The 21,731-nt window shown below is 36.9% G+C and overlaps 1 protein-coding gene across 29 annotated transcripts in view; it reads right to left on the bottom strand.

The window, feature by feature from the left end:
• PTPRD (protein tyrosine phosphatase receptor type D) overlaps positions 1–21,731 on the bottom strand; it is a 1,248,962-nt gene that overhangs the window by 44,799 nt on the left and 1,182,432 nt on the right. For all 29 annotated transcript variants that reach the window (XM_087926655.1, XM_087926630.1, XM_087926633.1 and 26 more), the window contains 2 exons: positions 18,405–18,528; positions 4,417–4,592 (listed from right to left, as the gene is read on the bottom strand). In XM_087926655.1, coding sequence (XP_087782781.1) covers positions 4,417–4,592; positions 18,405–18,528 — 300 coding nt within the window. The remainder of the gene's footprint in view (positions 1–4,416; positions 4,593–18,404; positions 18,529–21,731) is intronic.

Below are 21,731 nucleotides of genomic sequence, written 5' to 3'. Positions count from 1 at the left end.
GCACTAAAATGTTTAAGAGAGTTTACACACGGCTTATAAAATAGAGAAACTTCTATATACTGTACAAGTGAAGGAACAACAACTTACTAAGAGGAGATGTTTGGGCTAAGATCCACCTGATATAACAATCTGTTCTCCTTGCTAAAGAAAATAAAGCAGTAGTAGCATTCATTTAGATATGTTTGAAATTCCTGAAAAGATCAGTTTTTCAAGGACACTTGAAATTTTCAGGGAAAGCTAGATTATTACCAAGGCTCCCATCAACTTCATCTAGACAAATAGCTGTGCCTGCCCTTCATCAGCTAGTACTGTATGTAGCCTTTTCACAATAGCCTGTCAGATATTTTTGCACTTCAGATTATGTTGAAAACAAAATGCAAAAGCAAAGCTAGATGATCTAGTGGGCTGAAGATGTGGATCACTAGAAGGAGGAGGAGGAGGAGGAGGAGGAGGAGGAAGAAGAAGAAGAAGAAGAAGAAGAAGAAGAAGAAGAAGAAGAAGAAGAAGAAGAAGAAGAAGAAGAAGAAGAAGAAGAAGAAGAAGAAGAAGAAGAAGAAGAAGATGTTGTTGTTTATTGTCATTGTACAACGAAACTGTGGATGCACCCCAGCAACTGTTCGCAATACAGTAAAACCAAAGCACTTAAAAATGAAGATAAGAAAAAGAGTACCCATGTCTCCATTTGCAATTAGAGAGTACAATATCTACGCATATACACAAAATATACATCCAACACTGACTGTGACGCTTTCTGCGTATAATACACAAGAGATGGATTGTACTGTAATATGTTATTATACATCTGAATGGGGTATTGAGATTTCACATATTTTCACATCTTAATAAAGTAGTGACTTTGTGTTTATTTGCGGTTCGGATGGCCCAGGGAAAGAAACGATTTGTTAGTCTAGTGGTGCGGGATTTTATTGACCTAAAGCGCCATCCAGGTGGCAGCAGGTCAAAAAGATAATTGCCAGAGTGAGAGGGGTCTTCTATAATGGCCTTGATTCTGCTTTGGCAACTGGACCTGGCTAAGTCTTCCAGGGAGGGCAAAGAGAAACCAATGATCTTTTGAGCTGTGTTTATCACCCTCTGTGCAGTTTTCCTGTCCTCAACTGTGAAGCCTGCATACCACACACCCAGACAATATGTCAGAGTGCTCTCCACAGAGGCTTTATAGAAAGCCAGCAACAGCTACTTATCCAGATTGTTCTTCCTGAGAACCCTCAGGAAGTGCAGCCGCTGCTGAGCCTTCTTCACTATGGCCTTGGTGTTAGGGGACCAGGAGATATCAGCTGAAATATGGATGCCGAGGAATCTGATCGTAGGGACAGTGTCCACTCGTTCTCCATTAATGATGAGTGGGGTGTGGTCCTGTCCATGTTTCCTGAAGTCCATAGTCAGTTCTTTGGTTTTATGGACATTCAGTGACAGATTGTTCTGTGAACACCAGGTAGACAGGTTCTGTACTTCTGCCCTATATGCTGTCTCATCCTCTCCGGAGATGAGACCAATCACGGTCGTGTCGTCCGCAAACTTTATGATGGTGTTTGTTGCGTGGCTTGGTGAGCAGTCAAAGGTGTACAAGACATATAACAGGGGGCTCAAGACACAACCCTGGGGGGAACCAGTACTGAGTGTAATAGTGGAAGAAAGGTGGGGCCAAGTCTAACAGACTGCGGTCTGTTTGTCAAAATATTCTTAATCCAGGAGCACCTGGATGGTGGGTACCTGCAGGTGGGTACCTGCAGATTATACAGTTTGGTTACTAGTATATCTGGGATGACAGTGTTAAATGCAGAGCTGTAGTCCACAAAGAGCATCCTCACATAGCTGTTTGTTCTCCAGATGACTCAGTGCTCTATGAAGTGTGATGGCCACAGCATCCTCTGTAGATCAGTTTGCTCTATAAGCAAACTGATGTTGATCAAAGGAGGGCAGGAGGCAGTCTCTGATATGCTGTGAAACTAGTCGCTCAAAAACCTTCATAATGGAGCCTGTTAACGCTATGGGCCTATAGTCATTGAGAGTGTTTATATTTGGTTTTTTTGGAAACGGGGATGATGGTTGCAGCCTTCAGGCATTGTGGGATGATGGCATATGTTAAAGATAGATTGAACAGCTCTGTAAGTATTTCTGCCAACTGGTCAGCACACACTTTAACTACTGCACCAGGAATGCCATCAGGCCCTGCAGCTTTCCTGGGATTTACTGCTCTCAGTGTTTTTCTCACCTCATGCACCTGAAGAGAAAGAGGCACAGCGTCGTGGTCTTCGTGAGGCAGTATGTCCAGGTTCTTGGTGGTCTCAAAGCATGCAAAAAAGCTGTTTAGCTCCTCTGATGGAGTGCTACTGCTCTCGCTGTTTGTTGGACCCTGGCCTTTATAGTTGGTCAGGGCCTGTATCCCCCTCCACATCTGCCGTGGGTCACTGTCAGTAAAGTGGCCCTCGACCTTCCTCCTATACATCTCCTTAGCATGTTTGATGCCCCTTCTCAGCTCAGCTCTGGCAGTGCTGTACTGTGAGGTGTCACCTGCTCTAAAAGCTAGGTCACGGGCCCCGATCAGAGTCTGGACTTCGCTGGTCATCCAGGGTTTCCTGTTTGGGAAGGTCCCTATGCATTTGTCCACAGTGACATTTTATACACAGTCCTTCATGTAGAAAAGCACAGTCTTTGTGTATAACTCGAAGTATTGTTGTTTGAAGATATTCCAATCTGTGCGGGCAAAACAATCCTGAAGCTGGGAGAGGGCATTTTCTGGCAAGCATCTAATTGTTTGACTGCTAGGTTTTGTTCTCTTCCTAAGGGGAGTGTAGGCTGGTAGTAAGAGCAGGGGGCGAAATGGTCTGATTGTCCTAAGTGGGGAAGAGGTCTATAAGCATGCTTAATATTTGAATACACATGATCAAGTGTGTGTATATAACACTGACTTAGTTTGTTTTCATGTTGCAAACTGCTCCTTGTGGGTTAACATATTTATCAGATACTACAACTCTCATATTTTAGCAAATACTAAACCATGGTTTAAGAAATCAAGATAGATTCCAATTCCATATTGCTATTTAATTTCAAAATTCAGAACTTATGCCAACTCTATGCTCAAGGCACAGGCATTCTATGAGAAAAGAAAAATGTTATGTTGAAATACAGTCTCAATAAGTGGGTTGAGCACATCTTTCAGAGAATGGTCTCACAGAAGTCTGCACTAATGTGATAAGCTATGCTTGTTCTTATATTGAATAGAAGTTTTTTTTTTCCTGTATAAAAGTTATATTTATTCCTGGAGCTGAGAATAAGAAACAAAATTATGTTTGCCTAGCTGAAAGCAAATCCAATGCTGGAGCAAATAAAGCCTGTTTGCACCAAAACAAAACAGAGATTGCTAAAAAAAAGTCAATCTATAATGCAATCTACATAACTAATAGATATTTGAGAGTTACAATATTAATTTAGTTTGGATATGCATGTATGTAGTGCATAACAACTTCATAATCATGTGTCTATATAGGCTGCCAAAATATTCCCATAAAATATACAGTAAGACACAAAGAATAAAAATGTAGAACACGTTATTAACACAGTTTTTTTAAAAATAGAAGCATTAACCATTCCCTTTTTATGATCTTACGTATGCAGATGTGTATTAAATTTATTGGCTGCCCATCTTACCATAGGCCAACAAATTTATTTATTAATTATTATTTTTATGCCACCCACCTCTCCTGTAAGATGACTCTGGGTGGTAATTTATGATACAAATAACTAGCTAGCTTCGTTCACTTTTCATACTGTATCCTAGCATGTCTCTTTATAATTGGTAAAACACCAATGTGATAAGGCTAGGAGTACTTTCAGTTTCAATAAAACATAGTTTCCCTTGTTGAAAATTGGTAATACCAATTTTAGTACTAGGGAAAAAGTACTAGGTGGTACTAGGGCAAAACCCTAGATTTACTAGAGTAAAATATATGTAGATTACAGTTAAAACCAGTGTTACTGCATTTTCTATAGGAACTGATTTATCACGGATAAAAGAGCTCTAAGAATTCAAAGATACTTTATGTTGTTTTCCCCTCCTACACAAAACCTCAATGAAATTCAGTACTCTGTGTCTCAAAGTTTCCATTTGGGCCTTGAGGATAAAGATGATGCATCAAAACAATTGCGAACAGCGTTTGTGAGCTGAATGGAAAAAAAAAAGAACCTTTTATAGTGTTGTCAACTTGAAAATTGCTGAACCCATCAGAACTACAATAGGAAGATTTTATTGTCCAAGTCTGTCCTTGGCAACTTTAATATTTGTGGACTTCAAGTTCCAGAATTCCCCAGCCGGTCATGCTGTGAGAGACACTTAAAAAAAATAAAAAATAAAAGAAAGCTTACTGAATTACATCAGTCACAAAGAAGAAACTTTACCCTAGATCTTTCCTCTAATTTGGTCATCATGACAACAGTGGCACTCCTTTGCTCCCACATCATTCTCCAGAAGTCTCCAAAGGTTTCGGGAAGAGCTCCTTGAGTTGCGATGTAAGCGTTCTGCTTTCTGTAACCATCTATATAGTTAGCATTTATATAATCACTGCCTGGTATGCCTAAAAAAGGGAAGAAGAAAAAAGACATGATTAATTTTAATTCAATTATGAACAGTAATGTTTATTTTTATGCCAGAACAAGGAACTAGGCGGCCCAGGAATGCTAATATATTGTTGCAGACTATAGAATAGAATCTTAAAATCCAGTCCAAATATATTTTGGCACAAAACCAAATGAAGTTAAGGTTATTTTGAGTGTCTTTCCTGATTTAATCTTTGTACTATGTAGTCACTTCTCCAGGATCCCCTTCCATTCTTTCCCAATATCATCTCTAAATTCTTTTATAAGCATACATAGTTTGGTGCCTGAAGAACTGAAGTGAAGTCAGAACTGAAGGAGCTTCTTGGATGAGGAGTGAAATGTCTTCAAGGAAAAACAAAGAAAGTCCAGTTGCCTTTTGGAAAAAAATACCTTTGGGACAACCATGACTTGAATGACTGAGCATCCCCACAGATATTTTGAATCAAAGAACTAGAAAAAAATTGGGAAACTTCTTTTGCTCAAACATGATACTCTTTCTAACCAATGCCTTTTTCTTGTACGCTGGGATACTATAGTTTTAGGATTGCATAAAAGTATGATTCTAGTGACCTCTGAAAGTTGTTACCAAAAACTGTTAATGTAACAGAAAATTAAACGACCAATTTATTGACTATAATATTGTGTATATTTTTTGTCGTTTTTTCATGCATTATTTTGTGGATTTTAACTGTAAGTATGTCATGAAAAGGCCAAATGTGACATTCATAAAAGTTTACACCAGGGGTGTCAAACTCAAGGCCCGCAGCCTGGATCCAGCCTGCAATGTGGTTGGATCCAGCCCATGGGGCCATTTTGGTCTACCCACATTGCTTCAGCCCTGTCTACCCAATGCAGAGAGGAAAGATCAGGCCAGTGAAGCTTTGGCCTGGTCTGCTTGGTGCAAAGAGGAAAGCCAGCAAAGCTTCAGCCTGGTCTACCCAATGCAAAATAGGCCAGCGAAGCTTCGTCCTGGTCTATCTGGTGTGAAGAGGAAAGCCAGCGAAGCTTTGTCCCAGTTTACCCAATGCAGAGAGGAAATATCAGGCAAGCGAAGCTTCGGCCCGGACTACCTGGTGCAAAGAGGAAAAATCAGGCCAATGTAGCTTCGGCCCAGTCTACCTAATTAGGCCAGTGTGGCTTCGGCCCAGTCTACTCAATGCGAACAGGAAACATGCCAGCAGTTTGGGGAATGGCGTCAAGCGGGCCTCGCCCACCTAGTTAGCCACACCCACCCAGTCAGCCAAGCTCCCTGCCCCCCGCCCCAAGGTCAACCACAGTCCTGATGTGGCCCTCAATGAGATTGAATTTGACACCCCTGGTATACACATTTATCAGGGATACGTTTTAGGTTAATTGCTCTGTAATTCCATGGTTTTTACATTTCTTACATAGAACGATTTCAGTAATTGCTAAAATGTTAAATATTTACTGCATATCTAATACATACATGGCATCTGACATACACGTCAATTCCAGGAAATCAAGCTGTTAAAGTTATATATTTATAGGGAGTTACACCAGTGGAAAATAGTAAGATTTTAATTATACAGGTAGCCCTCAACTTACGACTACTATAGAGCCCAAAATTTATGTTGTTAAGTTAGAAATTAGTTAAGTGTGTTTTGCTCCACTTCTCTTGCCACATTTGTCAAGTGAATCACTGAAGTTGTTAAATAAGTAAAATGGTTGTTTAAGTGAATCTGGCTTCCCCATTTTCTTTGCTTGTCAGAAAGTTGAAAAGGTGATCATATGATCCTGAGACACTGCAACCGTCATAAATAAGAGCCAGCAGTCAAGCATCCAAATGTAAATCACACAACCATAGGGTCATAAGTGTGCAACACATGCTGCAATGGTCATAGGTGTGAAAAATGGTCATTAATCACTTTTTCCAGTGCCATTGAAACTTTGAATGGTCACTAAACGAACTGTTATAATTTGAGAACTGTATTCCAGACCTTTAAGATAGATGTTTTACATTAATTGCATATTTTAATGAATTGTAACTTATATTGAGTAGATTAATTAATTTGACATTGCAGCGGAAATGAAGATATGTCACATTTCTCAGACACTTACAAACCTAAAGATAGGATTTAATTGTTAAAATGGTGAAGAAAGTCCAAAAAAACCAAAAAAAACCCATTGAATTTTCTTCATTGATCTTCTGTGATGTTACAGGATTTTGTATTAAGAAAAAAATATATTGCAGCCATGTTTAGACAATGTTGGCTCAATATATCCCATCAAAATAAATGGAAAATCTTGAACATCAGAAAAGAAAAAAAAATTCTAAAAGTTCAACAGAATGATCTCATTACAAGATTTTTCATATATATATATCCCTAATTCTCATTTTCCACTAAAATATCTTTGAAGTAAAATGCTGGCCTTTTTTGATCCTATTAAATTTCAACAGACTTTTGACAGGTTTTTTAAATTGTATAGATTATTTATGAAAGGCTTTGACCCGCGGTATCATCTTTGGTGCCACTGAATATTAATAAAGGTTTTTAAAAAGCGTACGGTATATAAGAAGAAACAAGTTGCAGCCAGTATTTGGAGTTTTCAATGCTAAGGGAAAAATGATAACCTTTCTGTAGGTCTTGGATTCTTTCTGTTTTTAGAGTGAAAAGTGAAGGAAAAAATGAAAAGAAAATGATCATAAATACCAAATATAATGAGAAGAAATGTACACTAATTACCAATATTTTAAGATTATTTCTCATTCTAGTTCTCTTTCCTAGCATATCTGTATGTACCTTAAATACCTTAGAGAAGCCATGTAAATGTTGATTTTAGTAGGCTCTTATAATACTTCGATACCTACAGGCATGATATTCCCCTCTGAAAAAAAAAACTGAAAAGTAGCCAGGGGTGGAGGGCTTGCCTAAGCACCCGCCGCAGTCCACGCAGCGCCCCGGTTGAAGCTTTAGCTTTAGCGAGTAAAGTAATCAAAAGTGATTTTTCAAGGTGAGTCTGCATGATAGTTTTATTATTTGACAAAAAATAATAATAAAAAGCACCATGAGAATGCTCTCAGGTAAAGGATTTCACATTTAAAAAATAAAACAAACAAAAACAACAAACAAACCCTGCTTAACAGACAGAAAAACAGCCACAATGCTCCACCTCTAATTGGACTTTCTCTTTGTTCCCTTTCCTTTGATCAGCATTGCTTCTCTATGCTGCTTTCTAGCTCCCTCCCAACAATTCGGCCATGCATTTTATTTTATTTTTTTCTTTCTTTCTTTTTTTACATGCCTTGAGAAACACAACTTCCTTCTCCCACCCACCCAAAAGAAGATGATGATAATGACAGCGGGAGGCAGGAGTCACTTTCTCCTTTGCAAGCCCCCCAGCGCCCGGGGCTGGCGAAAAAAGCAAGAGCCGTTCGTACGATCTCTCTCTCTCTCTTTTACTGGAATACAGTCAAACCCTTTCCAGCATGCACGATCCACTGCCGCCGCTTTGCACCTTGCAAATGCAAAAACCACGGAGGGCTCCGGGATTTTGTTTTTGCAAAGAGCAGCGTGAGCAAAGAAGCAGCCAGCCAGCAACCTGCTACCGGTAGTCCAAACTAACAGCGCTGCTTATTGAGTCGGAGGTGGGGGGGAGGTAGGAATTAGGGGGAGAGGGGACAGGGGATGAGGAACAGGAGAGGAGACGCCTTGGAAACCATGCAAGAACTTTTCTGCTTCCGATTACCCCCATGCTTACAAGTTGCAAAGGAAACACGGAACTCAAAACAGCCCAGCTGCGCGGCTCGGGTCGGTTTGGGTCTTCCTCCCCAACACTTAAAAACGCGGAGTTCCGGCGCTTCCCACACTTGCAAGCGGAGAGAACCGGCTGGCTTTTTTCCGGCTGGCTTTTTTCCAGCGACCAGTGGCAACTTTGCAAAAAAAAGCATAATGATGATGATGATGATGATGATAGGAAAAGAAAAAAATCGGAATTCTGATTTTAGTCGGAAAAATATCATGTATGTACCTAATAACATTACCAATTTTTAAGAATGAACAACTTATTCTCAGCTCCAGTTTAAATTTAATTCAAAGTATAATCCCACTGCAGTTGGTGAAAATATAGTTCCATGTATATGTGTGCACAAGATTGCCATTTTATTTTGTAAACTACCATTTGATGTATCCATCTGATGTAGACAAAATATTTTGAAAAGTAAATGTCAACACAAAAACACTTAAATTATAAATACATATGAAATGGAGAAATGTTGAAGAAAGGTATTTGAAGGTTCTGTATTTATGATTAGGGTCTGTAATTCTTGGGCATGCAGTAAGTGTAGGCCCAAGTAATCTAGACTGTACAACAAGGTTGTTGCCAGAATCCTAGGAATTGCTAATAGTCATTTCTGCAAGTGTTTGGTACACACAGTAGTAACTAAATACACAGCAAAAATGTCTAAGTACTAGCCCCTGTTGACATATACTGAATATATTATTTTATCCTAGTCAGATTATTTAGATTGAAAACATATACAAATTATGCAGGATTGATTTAATTGAAACAATTATACCAAAATAGACGGCTGTTTGATTACTACATTTTGATTTACTGAGGAACTGAAGATAAAAGATCATAGGAACTCTTGAAATACATTAGGGCTCAATGCAATTAAATTTGGGGTGGGGTTACTGTTTTTATTCTTTTTATATTGGTTTTTTATTGTTTGTAAGTTGCCTAGAGTCACTGAAAGTGAGTGGGCAGCCCTATACATTTTAAATAAAAAATAGATTTATTGTAATTAATCTATAACATATTTCAATAATACTGCAGTTAAAACTTTTTAATGAAATTAACAAACAATTAAAAAGTTTAGCTTATTGCATTTTCTGCACGTTATTTACAATATTGACCTATGGTGGCGCAGTGGTTAGAATGCAGTATTTCAGGCTAATTCTGCTGACTGCCAGAGATTCGATCTTCAAACTGGTTCAAGGTTGACTCAATCTTGCATCCTTCTGAGGTCAGTAAAATGAGGACTCATTATTGGGGGCAATATGCTGATTCTGTAAACTTAGGTATTATGAAGCAATATATAAGTTGTTTATATATTATTATTGCTATTTTGTATCTATATAAGTGCTATTGTTATTGCTATTTTGAAAACCCATATAAGGCATATTAATTCTTTTGCATCATTCTTATAAATAAACAAATTTAATATGTGATATATTAGCATATTTCTTTTCCTTAGCGTGATATATTTTATATTAGGTGACAAACGCGGCATGGATATTATAAAAAAGTAAGTAATGTTATAATATTAATAATTGTTAATTAAGATAATATAACATTGTTAGTTTTGAAAAATAATTTAATTTTATTAATTTTATTAATATATTGTTAAAGGCCAAATATCACAAAAAATTTAGAAGTGCAGATATAGATAATCATATCTATTTGGGAAATAACAATTTTGGAGAATTTGCATTAAATGATGAATAAGGATAAATTTCCACTATCACTATGCTTTATTTCATGTAACCTAGTTACAAAGTGTACACTAAGCCTTTTGAAGCCATGATTTTCAACAAAGAGATTTTGGGATTTAAAAAGTTTTTGGAGTGATGAAAAGCTTTTCAGGAATTTCCTGAATGTGGAAATACGGGTTAATGATTCAGAAAATAATACCATCTGGGCAAAATGCCACAAACCTTCCATCTATCAAAAATGACAAAACCATTTCTCCAAAAATAGATGAGAAGAAGAATGATGTCAACAAGAGAAATGTACACCTAGTGCACATCATAACTAGAAGATATGGATTGGGCATTTATAAGAGAAACATTTTTTCTAGATAACTTATGAGCACATTTACAAATCTCTGATATTGTTCTGTGATGCATCATTTACTTCAAAATAAAACACATAAATATAAACCACTGAGCAACATACAAATGGAAAAAACAAAAATCCTTCCCTGCATTAGCAAGATGATGAGACAGCTGGCATCTAGCCATGACAACTTATGAATTAACATCATTCAGCAAAGAGCATACTTCCAATGCTTAATATAAGATGCTCCTAATATTTTTGAAGCTATTGCTACTGGTATGCAAATGTGATTCATTTTTATATTTTGGATTCATTATGTATTTCTTTAGTTACAATAAAAAGTGAAAAAAGAAAAAAGCCCCAAACAACTATATTATTGATAAATAATTTAGCCCAGTAATGATAAGATTATTTTTTTTTAAAGTTAGTAGAATTGAGAAATGGGTGATTTAATAAGTTACAGAGTTTTTGTATAATATAGTCTATTAAACTTAAACTGAATGCTTGAACTTTTATTCTTATTTTTTTGGTTGTTGTTTTTATTGTATTGTTTTTGTGTACTCTCAGAATCACATATATTTCATAAATTTGATATAAATTTACCAAAGAAAGAAAGAAAAAGATGGAATGAAATATGATTGCTTCTTTCTTGGGAAATATTGCATTCACTTGGGAACCCAATTTGAGCATACTGAAAGCCATGTTGATAAAATTTATTTGTATAATTTATTGTACCCTATGACTATCATTAAGTGTTGTACCTTATGATTCTTAACTCTTGATGAATGTATCTTTTCTTTTATGTATACTGACAGTATTTGCACCAAGACAAATTCCTTGTGTGTCCAACCACACTTGGCCAATAAATAATTCTATATATTACAAGAGTGTGTAGGTACTTTTTATCACAAGCATAACAATAATTTGGATATAATAATCAGATATCCATCATTTTAATTTCCAGGGTTGTTATTTTTATAAGAATGAACTTGAAAAAAGTTTAAGGGGAAAAAGTTTTTCTTGAGTTAAGGATTGTGAGAATCTAGTAGAGGCTGTACATAACTTTTGAGTTTCTCCTATCTTATGAATAATCAATCTTATGAAATGTCTGAAATCTGGCTCTTAATTGGTTTAACCAATAAACTTCTAGCGAAAAGAAAGAATATCACTGCTAAGATCCATCTCATTTTGCTCTTCATGGTGAAATGAAAGCAAAATATTAATTAGAACATAGTGCCCGGACAAATTTTTTTTCTGGGGTGGTCCGTATAAAGAGATTATGTCTCAGGAAGAGAGCAATGGCAACTCACTTTCAAAATCAGTGTCAACTGAACTATTAACTTACACACATAATTGCTAGAAATCAAGACTGCCTCAAAGACATCATTCTCTTCTTCATCTGTGTATACTAATTTGAGTCCCATGCTTGGGTAGGGATTGGACTAGAAGTTCCTTCCAACTGTGTTATTCTGAATCATATTTTCCAACTTTGTTTAATGCTCAAGGTTTGAGTTCTGACACACATATTTAGACACTGATATATATGTATGTATGTTTGTATGTATGTATACACACACACACACACACTTTGTGGAATATGAGAAACAGTGCAATGTAATGGGTTAGATAAGCCGGGCACCATGAGCTTGTAATCCAGCTACTCTGGACGCAAAAGCTGCCAAGTCACTTGAGCTCAGGAGTTCTGGGCTTCAGTGGACTATATCTGTACTATGTTTGACATCAATATTGTGTTCCCCAGGGAGCTGAGGGCCAACAAGTTTTCTAAGGAGGGATGAACTGGCCCAGGTCAGAGACAGAACAGGTCAAAACTCCTGTGCCGATCAGATGTAGTGAACTTCCATTGTTACTGCTTTTACAACCCAACATTCTTCTTAGATAATAGTAAACAGAAAAGAGGTTGAATGTTTTATCTGTATAAATGTAAGTAAAAGAATATTCTGTATTCCATTTACTGTATTCAGTGAACAAAGTTGTCAAATAGCTTTAATTAGACTTCACACTTTATTTGCGGAATGAAATTGCATCATGGAATTGTTTCAAGTCTTGACAAAGGCTAAGTATTGCACAATCTTCATATTTAAGACAAATTAAACCATAAACCTTTGTTTTAGGGATGTTTTCCTAAGTAATGTGCCACTTAAGGGAATTTTTAAAAGAGAGTTAAAACTAATAAGATTAAGCTTCATAGCACTTGTAAATAATTATCTTCAGAAAATAGATGAATTCACAAAAGGGAGCAAAATTACTATTGATGATGAGTGTATATGGGGGTGTGTGCATTCACATTTAGTTTCAGTTGCAGAAAATTAAATTAGATGTACATAAAATGTTTTTCATGGTGAGATTAGCCTGCAACAAGGTCCATATTTGTAAGCAGATTAGTAGAGTTAATAGTCACCACACATATACAAAGGGAATAAAACTCATTGGGGAAAAAAACAATAGTGAGGACAAACTATTTAAATAATAAACAGTATGGAATTTCAAAATGGTTTGTACAAGAAGCCAAAGAATGTATAAAGCAAAGTTGAATATAAAAAATCATGAAGTATGACAAAAAGAAAAGATACATAAATAAAGGAATTTTGTTAAATTGATGACATCTATACATAATCCTTTCTTTAAAATGAGTATGGGAGAATATATATGGAATTAACTCATTTTATTCTTGTAATAATTTGTTAGCGGGATAATAATGTGTGTAGACGCTATAATTCTATACTTTTTGATAGAAATAAGCATCACTAAACATGTAGTTCTTTTGGACTTGGCAAGTGAAAGAACGATAATGAATTTTCAGCTAGACAGAGAACATTATATTATCTGTATCTCATACTGATATTCTGATGCTGGTACAGAATTAGCTTTTAGAGCCAATGCTATTTCATGTTAATTCCTGCTGTGTTCTAATGAAATATTTAATGAAAAATAAGAGTTTTATTTTTAAAAAAGACCTAAATCTACCATTAAAAGGATAAATTAAATATGCCTTCTAGGCTAAACACATTGGAAAAATTCCTCTTTAAAATTTCTCTATTGAAATAGTCATTTCTATGGTTACACCAAAACAAATGCATCTGTGAAATGAGTGTAATACAAGATAGCACATATATTTTCACCTTTGGAATGCTTACTGTTTCTTTGAAAGTTAGCAATAAAATCTTAATGCTTGGAAAACATATTCATGGTGTTATAACCCAGGCTTTAAAGATAGTATTATATTCAGTTCTTGTAAAAAAAGTAGTATTTTAAAAATATAAAGGAGCTTTTATAGCTTTAACATAAAACTCTTCCAAAGGGCCACCCAAAAACAATCAAAAGAAAAAATGGAATATATCCAACTATTTTTCAAGACATTGAATTAAAGAATCTAAAACTGACTGATCTCAAAATGATAGTATCAATTAGAATATGTCAGGAAAGTCAGGATGGAGCCTAATAATAATTTTGCTTCCATCAATGGTACAAGAAGGATACAATATCTTTCTGCAATTATTTCAATATATGTGTCAGAAGTTTGGTAGATCCTTGGGACAAATGTGGTGTATATATTAGGGTGTTACAAAGAAGGTGAAATTACCTTTCCACCATAGCTCATGGGAGTAATTTCACTGGCAAAAGATAAACTTCGAAAGTTATTTTAGATGCCACACCAGATTGATCTGAAGGGATGTGATATAGTGATGCTTCCAGTGACACAAGTTCTGAATTTGAAACAAAAATGTTTGAGATCCAGCACTTATTCAATCAGGTCTCTTTGGATAACCTTAAACAAGACAGATTCTCAAAGATATAGTCAATTATAGTCCACCAAATCTGGAGCAAACTAGGCTGAGATGATGTATGGTAAACTGTTCAGCATGTCAATACAATTAATAATATTAAATGAAATCGGGTTTCCAATTTAATACAACCGATAGAGGGATTGAGTGATTAAGAGTCACCAATTATTGTCAAACCACATAGATTTCCAGGATAAGGTCCATGCAAAAAGCAAGTCAAATGTAGCAACTTTAAAAATGAAATGGAAAACTAGCTACTTATTTAATTAGAATCCTGAATATTTTGAAAATAACTGACATATGAAGGATCTTAAGTTTAGTGCTTTTTTAACTCTCGGGCAAGGCTTATATAAAAAGAAGGGTTATATAGGAGGTTAGGAAATCACTGATGTGGTCGGGCATGTTTTCAGATTGAAGGGATTATATGTAAGCTTGTATGCTGTGAATAGAGGGGAAACTGGATAAATTAAAGATGGACATCATTAAACTACAAAAATGAAAAGCAATTTAGAAAGCATAATAAACTGAGTTATGTTCCCAAATATCCTAAATCAAGATACGAACTTCTATTGCAATATTTTTATAGCTACTGCAGATGTTCTTATCAAAGACAGGACATTCAAAAGTTGACAAGGGAAAATATCAGTTAATCCAAATGAAATGATATTTGGATTTGAGAATTTGATATGGAATAAAACTGACACTGATAAAATATCAAAGGAGCATTATAGCTAAAAAAAACTATAATTACAGATAACCCTTCATTTACAATTGTTTGCTTAGAAACTGTTCAAAGTTAGGATGGTGTTGAAAAAAGTGACTAATTACCAGTCCTCACACTTATGAATGGTGCAATGATCATGGTGAATGTGATCATGATTTGGGTGCTTGGTGACCTGCACCTATTTATGATAGGTGCAGCATTCTGGGATCATGCGATCAGCTCTTCTCCTTCAAGAAAACCATTTGCTTGGATCTGTATAGCATGCTTGAAAATTGGTTACACCAAAAATTCAAATACTGTTCTGTCCTACGTCTGCTTGTTTTAGATAACATAAGATAAAATGCTCTTTTTTATTACAGCATATTTAATATGAACATATCAGAAAGAATTAATGCTATCCACTTGATTTGAGTGAAATCTGTCCTTACGCCCAAACCAGCATTCTTTATCTGTGGCAAGAGTTTAACATGCACTGGCATTATTTCCCATATAAGAATGTAGTGTTGATATCCCCAAGTCCATCACCTGGTTAATTGGGTTATACTTTAGAAAAAAAATTTCTGAGGCACATTTTAATTTTTATAGTTACCATTCATCACCATAATCAGAAACAGAAACTAAATGCTACCTTAAAATATGCTTATTTGATTAAAAAACATTCTGGTGTTGCTTACAGAAACTGCCTCTGCGTTAACCCTTATTACATTCTTGGCAGGACTAGACTTCCTGTCTCTGGAACGTCTCTGGAGTTTTTCCCCTCCTTTGCTGGTACTTTGCTTGTGTGGAGTGACCATTTAAAGTTACAATGGCACGGAAAAAAGGGACTTATGACCATTTTTCACACTTACGACTGTTGCAGCATCCCCACAGTCATGAGAGGCTAGGTGAGGAGATGCGTGCCTCAGTGTGAGTGATACTGAGTTGGCCATGCCCAGCCAATAACATGACCACCAAGCCACGTCCATCCAGTCACATGACCACCAAGGCACGCCCACCAACTAAGCCACGCCCGCAGAACTGGTTGTTAAATAATTAAGGGTAAGGAAATTTGTACATATTGATGACTTTCTTTTCTTTTCATTTTCTTAATACATTGTCTTCCTCCAAACAAGATTGATTTTGGACAGAAATTTTCAATTTAAAGTGCTTGCATTCCTCTTTAAAAATGCCTTGATTATAAAGAAACCTTATTTTGCAGTAAAAAGCCACTATGCAACGCTTGTTCTTCTTTGTAGCCCTAAATCAGGATAGTCACCTTATTCTGACCCAGATGTTAAAAAGAGTTTTATTTTATTTATTTAGAAATTTATTTGCTGCCTATCTGGTACCCAATGACTCTGCACGACTTACAGCATAAAACATCATAGAAGACATTAAAATCATGGTACATAGCAGATAAAATCATTGACAATTACAAACCATTAAAACCAGATGGGAAAGGTATACAGGGGATGGGGAAATGGGATTAGGTTTTAATTGATCAAGCACTCCAGTATGAAACTCCCCCCTGATGGGTCTCCAAGCCATCTGGCAGAGCCAGATCTTGAGGCTCTTTTGAAATACAGGTTGAACCCACCAGCCGAAATTCCTTGGCTGATGGGGTCCGCAGTATGTGCCCTCTGCCAGAGCAGGAGGTACAGGACAGTCCCATTGGAGTGAGATGGTTCATCGAGTGGTCTGGATCCATGCCATACAGGGCTTTAAAAGTGATGCCCAAAACCTTGAATTGCACCTGGAAGCAGACTGGCAATCAATGCAGCTTGCAATACATCACATTGTATATATAAGAGTGTAACATTGGCCACTCTGTAAGTGCTAAAAACTGCCCATGCCTTTGCACCAGCTGTAGCTTCCAAATGCTCTTCAAGGGCAGCCCCATGTAGAGTGCATGGCAATAGTCCAAATATGAGACGATTAGGGCTTGAGTAACTGAGTGCAGGGATTGCTGATCCAGGAAAGGCAGCAATTGGTGCATAAAATGATGTGCAAAGGTTCTCCTAACCACGATTGCCATCTGTTCTTTGAACAGGAGTCACGAGTCCAGGAGAAACCCCAGATTGTGGACTGGGTCTGTCCAGGATAGTGCAACCCCCATCCACAACTAAAGATGTTGAATCCCCAGATCTTGGAGCTCCATGTACCAAAACCATTTGGCCTTCCCAACGTTCCTTTGTAATTGCTGCCCACCATCCCGGCCCCAAGCGACATGAGAAGGCAGCCCCAGCATCATTTGGATCACCAGGGGTGGAGAGAGAGAGAGAGAGAGAGAGAGAGAGAGAGAGAGCTGAGTACCTCAATACATGGTGACAGATGTTCTTACCCAGCAGCCTCATGTAGATATTAAAGAGGAATGGAGAGAGTATTGAGCCCCATGACACACCACAAGATAGAGGCTGAGGGCTGGACCTCTCATTCCCTATTAACATCGATTTGGACTGGTCTTGGAGAAAGGAGCTGAACCAGTGCAGAACTGTGCCACCCACCCCCAGCCCCCGTACCCTGCCCAAAAGATACCATGGTCAATGGTATCAAAGGCTGCTAAGAGATCAAGGAGAACAAGGATGGTTTTGTTACTCCTATCCTGCTCTTGCCAGAGGTCATCAACAAGTGCGACCAATTCTGTTTCTGTCCAATAACCATGCCTGAATCCTGACTGAAGAGCCAGATGTTTCATCAAGGACCTTCTGAAGCTGCCAGACCACCGTCTTTTCTACAACCTTCCCTAAACATGGAAGATTGGAAACTGGATGGAAGTTGTCCAAGCAGGTGGGATGAAGCAATGGTGTGTTTAAGCAGGGGGGGAAACTTTAAAAGGTTCCAGAAATGTCCCTACCTACATTGATATATATTCAACACTGCTTGAATCCACCAGCTCGTCACCATCCTGGATGCTTTTACCACCCAGGAACGACAAGGATCTAACTGGCAGGAGGTAGCACTGATAGCACCGAGAACCCTCTCCACATCATCAGAGCCAACAGGATCAAACTGTTCTCAGATCACTGGGCAAGACCCCTTCCCAAGTTATCTCAAAAATACCTGCCTCATGGAAAGGTTCAAACTGAGAATGAATCTAAGCAACTTTGTCTATTAGATATTGAACTAATTCTTCCACATGGCCCTGAAGATGATTGCACCATCCTCTGATCCCAGGAAGAATTGTGATCCCAGGTTTTTTGTTCATGCATTGAACAAATTCTATTTTATAACAGCAGCTAGCTGAATCCAAACAGATCCCTTCAATGCATACTGCCTTGATAGGAATTGAAGTGCTGTCTCAAATGTGGATTACTGTGATGGTTCAAACTGAAAGGGCATGTGAGATAGAACAGTATTGCTTTGGGTTGTCCTAATTTATACCCCAGATTTCTTTTTCCTTTTTATTTTATGACTGGTTTTGTTTTTGTACGTTATTTTATTACTTATTTTTGTTCCTATAGTTTCTTTCTAAAAAAAAGTCTTACCTTCTATCGCTGATAGAAGAACTCGAGAATGATCATAAGCAATGACATTTGCATATCTGTTTTTTGGCTTATTTACTTCCAGATTAGAGTGTTCCCATGTAAATTGCTGACCTGGGTCGATTGACTGGAAATAAAGAAATGGGGAAAAAGGAAATATTAACATATTTTAAAATAATGTTTCATAACAGATTTCCTTGTATTATATAGATTAAAACAGCATATAAATCTAATTCCATAATAATTTGTCATACTAATACTTACTTACTGACATTCACATTTAGCCACTAGTCTTGCACAGATTTTGGCTGATTTCATAAGAAACAAGACAAGCAACATAAGACATGCTTGATTTATTTTAGAAATTTGGAGGGGTGTGTGTGTTTGCGTGTGTTATAAAGGAGAAATTAGTAAAATAAGATATGCAGAGAATATGTTTTATGCCGATTTAACCATAAAAAAGATCCCATGTCAAGTTTTATGTAACAAAAAGGAAAAATAAAACCCGGAAAACAAAGATAGTTCTTGCTTGCTTGTTCAAATACGCAAGAAAGAACAAATGTTTAGATCACCAGAAATGCTGCTATAGAAGAGATGCTGTTTTAGAAGGTTTTGTCAATGCTGAAGTAATTCCATTCAAAACAATAGGTTCCAGTTTAAGAAAAGTAATGCTTATAAAAACAGACTTCTGGAATCCATTTGCTCAGGCAAGTAAATCTGGATATGTTTTCCACTGGGCTAATATAAGAACTTTGCTATGTAAAAAAAATGCAGTATGTAGTACTGTACTAATTGTAGTATGACACCTTTGCATCTTTTAATTTTTATCCATTCAACTCTTATTTAAACTTCAATTTATGTCTTTACAATTATAACATTCAATATAACACATAACTTCCAGTCGAATTCTGCTTGGTACATTCTTAAAATACGCACTAAGTTCTTAAAGAGAAAATATATGTATAACAATAAATAAAATAGTTATTCTATTCCAATTCAGCTCTTTCATTAATGTTAGTTAGAATCTTTGACATCTTGAACATTTCTTTTCAATAGGGTATCATACTTCTAGGAACACTTATAAATATTTCCATAATTTTTTCATGTTTCTTTCATATTCTTCTTCACTTAAATTTTTATAACACATTTATAATAATTAAAATGTTCCCCTCCTTTCCTAATTTCATTCTCTCATTCTCTTTATTTCATTTATTTATTAAACATTCCATTACATTACAATGAGTATTTTATCTGTCATTTTAATCACACGTTTCATATTTTCAAAGTTCATTTTTATTTCTAATATAACAATACTATCTTATGTACCCTTTCAATTAAGTTTTTACCCATTATCTCTGTGTCTTCTAAATAGGCTTATACCCTTAATCCTTGTACGTTTTCCCTGTTTCTCTATGTCCTGTTTCTGTGCTTTATAATTTCTTTTCCTTTCCTCCTTCCCCCTCTTCTTCTCCCTTCCCTTTTTGACCCCTTCTCTCTCTAATTCTGACTCTCTTCTGTAATCCTCTCTTCTGTTTCTTTCTAATGTTGTAATTACTTTTCAAACTATTCTTTTGGGGGGTTGTTTTTCCAAATCTTACATTTTTTCACTCTCTTTCCCCACTTTCCTTTCTTTTCCCCACATAGAAATACTTGGTCATTGAAGATGGCTTCTTCTTTGTCCCGCTCTTCTTGTTCTACAGGCATTTCTTGTTGTTTCTCATAGTTCAGGATCTCCATTTCTAAAAATTGAAATATGAAGCCAAAAGAACCTCTTCCTTCTTGAGCATCTTCTTTCTGTTTTTTAAGTTCCATTCTCAATTCTTCCAAGAATGATACCATTTTAAAAGCTTTTAAACAACCACCTGATTAATTTTAGTCCTTTAGGTGCGATAGCCAAAAAAACAAAAATCACCAAGTTATCCAAATCTGTTTCTTCTTGCTTCTTTTTTCCACTTTCTCTTCCGGGGGTTCTATTATCTTGTTACAAAGTTTCAGTTAAAATGTATCTTTTAGGAATCTTGTTAAAGTTTCACTGTTAATTCCTTTCACTTCCAGGTGGTCTCCTCCATTTTTCCAGATCCCACCCTTTTGTTTTTTTCCTTCTTTTAGAAGTTTTTGAGAATCCAGAAATCTTTATTATCCCTTTGACATTTTATTTTCAGCTGAAATACCTGTTAATGTTAAAGTGGATTTTTGCCGGTTTCTTGCTTAAATCTCTTCGTTGTCAATATAGGGAAGAAAAGAAAAAAAACTAAATCCTTTCCCTTCCCTCTCTCATTCGCTGCTTCAAAGTCTTCTTTGGGAACAATGTTGTTTTTTATAATTCAAATTCAGGGTACCTTATATTGTTGCTTTTTCAGTTTGACCCAGTCAGCCAAAACTTTCTCTTCTTATCTTCCTCCTGCACATTCTTTTCCGGCCGAGTTCTTCTTTGAGGTGGCCATTTCTGACCACCGCTGCAACCGCCTTCGGGAAAGGGTGTAATGGCCAGCTGGGGAGGAGTGATGCAACTCTCCTTGACCCTGCTGGCAGTCTACCCTCTCTTCACCACCTCTACAGGGTGGCTTAGCCCCGAAACCAGCCAGTTCGGGGCGCTCCAATAGCAAGCACAGATCGAAACTGCACACGATCGCAGATTTCGGTCTGTCGCCGAAGAAGCTCAAACCGGAAGCCCCGTTCTTCCATCAATTTCTATGTCTGCAGTTTGGGCTGTTGCCCTTCTCTAATATATTAGTGGTATTCAGCAGGTTTTGACCAGCTCTGGAGAACTGATAGCAGAAATTTTGAGTTGTTCAGAGAACTGGCAAATACCACCTCTGACTGGCCCTGCCCCTATCTATTCTCTGCTGATCGCAGCTGATCGGCTGGGTCTTCTTTTGTTGCCCTACATAGGAGAACAGAGCTGGAAAGCAGGTTAGTGGGTGGGAAAGGAATGGAGATTTTTACAGTATCCTTTCCCTGGAGTGGGGTGGGAATGGAGATTTTCAGTATCCTTCCCCTGCCACGCCCACCAAGCCAAGCCACACCTACCAAGCCAAGCCCACAGAACCAGTAGTAAAAACTTTTGAATCCCACCACTGGAGGAACTGATTTATATACTTTGCCTTATAGCATTTATTACAAATAGATACAAAAGAGTTCAGAAAAATTAGACAGCCTTGGGTTTCTGGCTCAGATTGTAAATTTCTTATGTTTGTTAATTATTTTTTCTCCACTCTTCCTTTTGGTGTACAGTACTTCTATTCTGGGATTATGTGATCTTGATGGGAATGGGTTTTCTTTTTTACTTAGGTGTAAGCTTTCACCCATTTTATTCTACAATATAGTTTT

Source organism: Pseudonaja textilis, chromosome 2 (genome assembly GCF_049901715.1).
Source record: "Pseudonaja textilis isolate UNSWEBS1 chromosome 2, rPseTex1.2, whole genome shotgun sequence".
Classification (NCBI taxonomy): Eukaryota; Metazoa; Chordata; class Lepidosauria; order Squamata; family Elapidae; genus Pseudonaja; species Pseudonaja textilis.
This window is presented reverse-complemented; position numbering and strand designations above follow the sequence as displayed.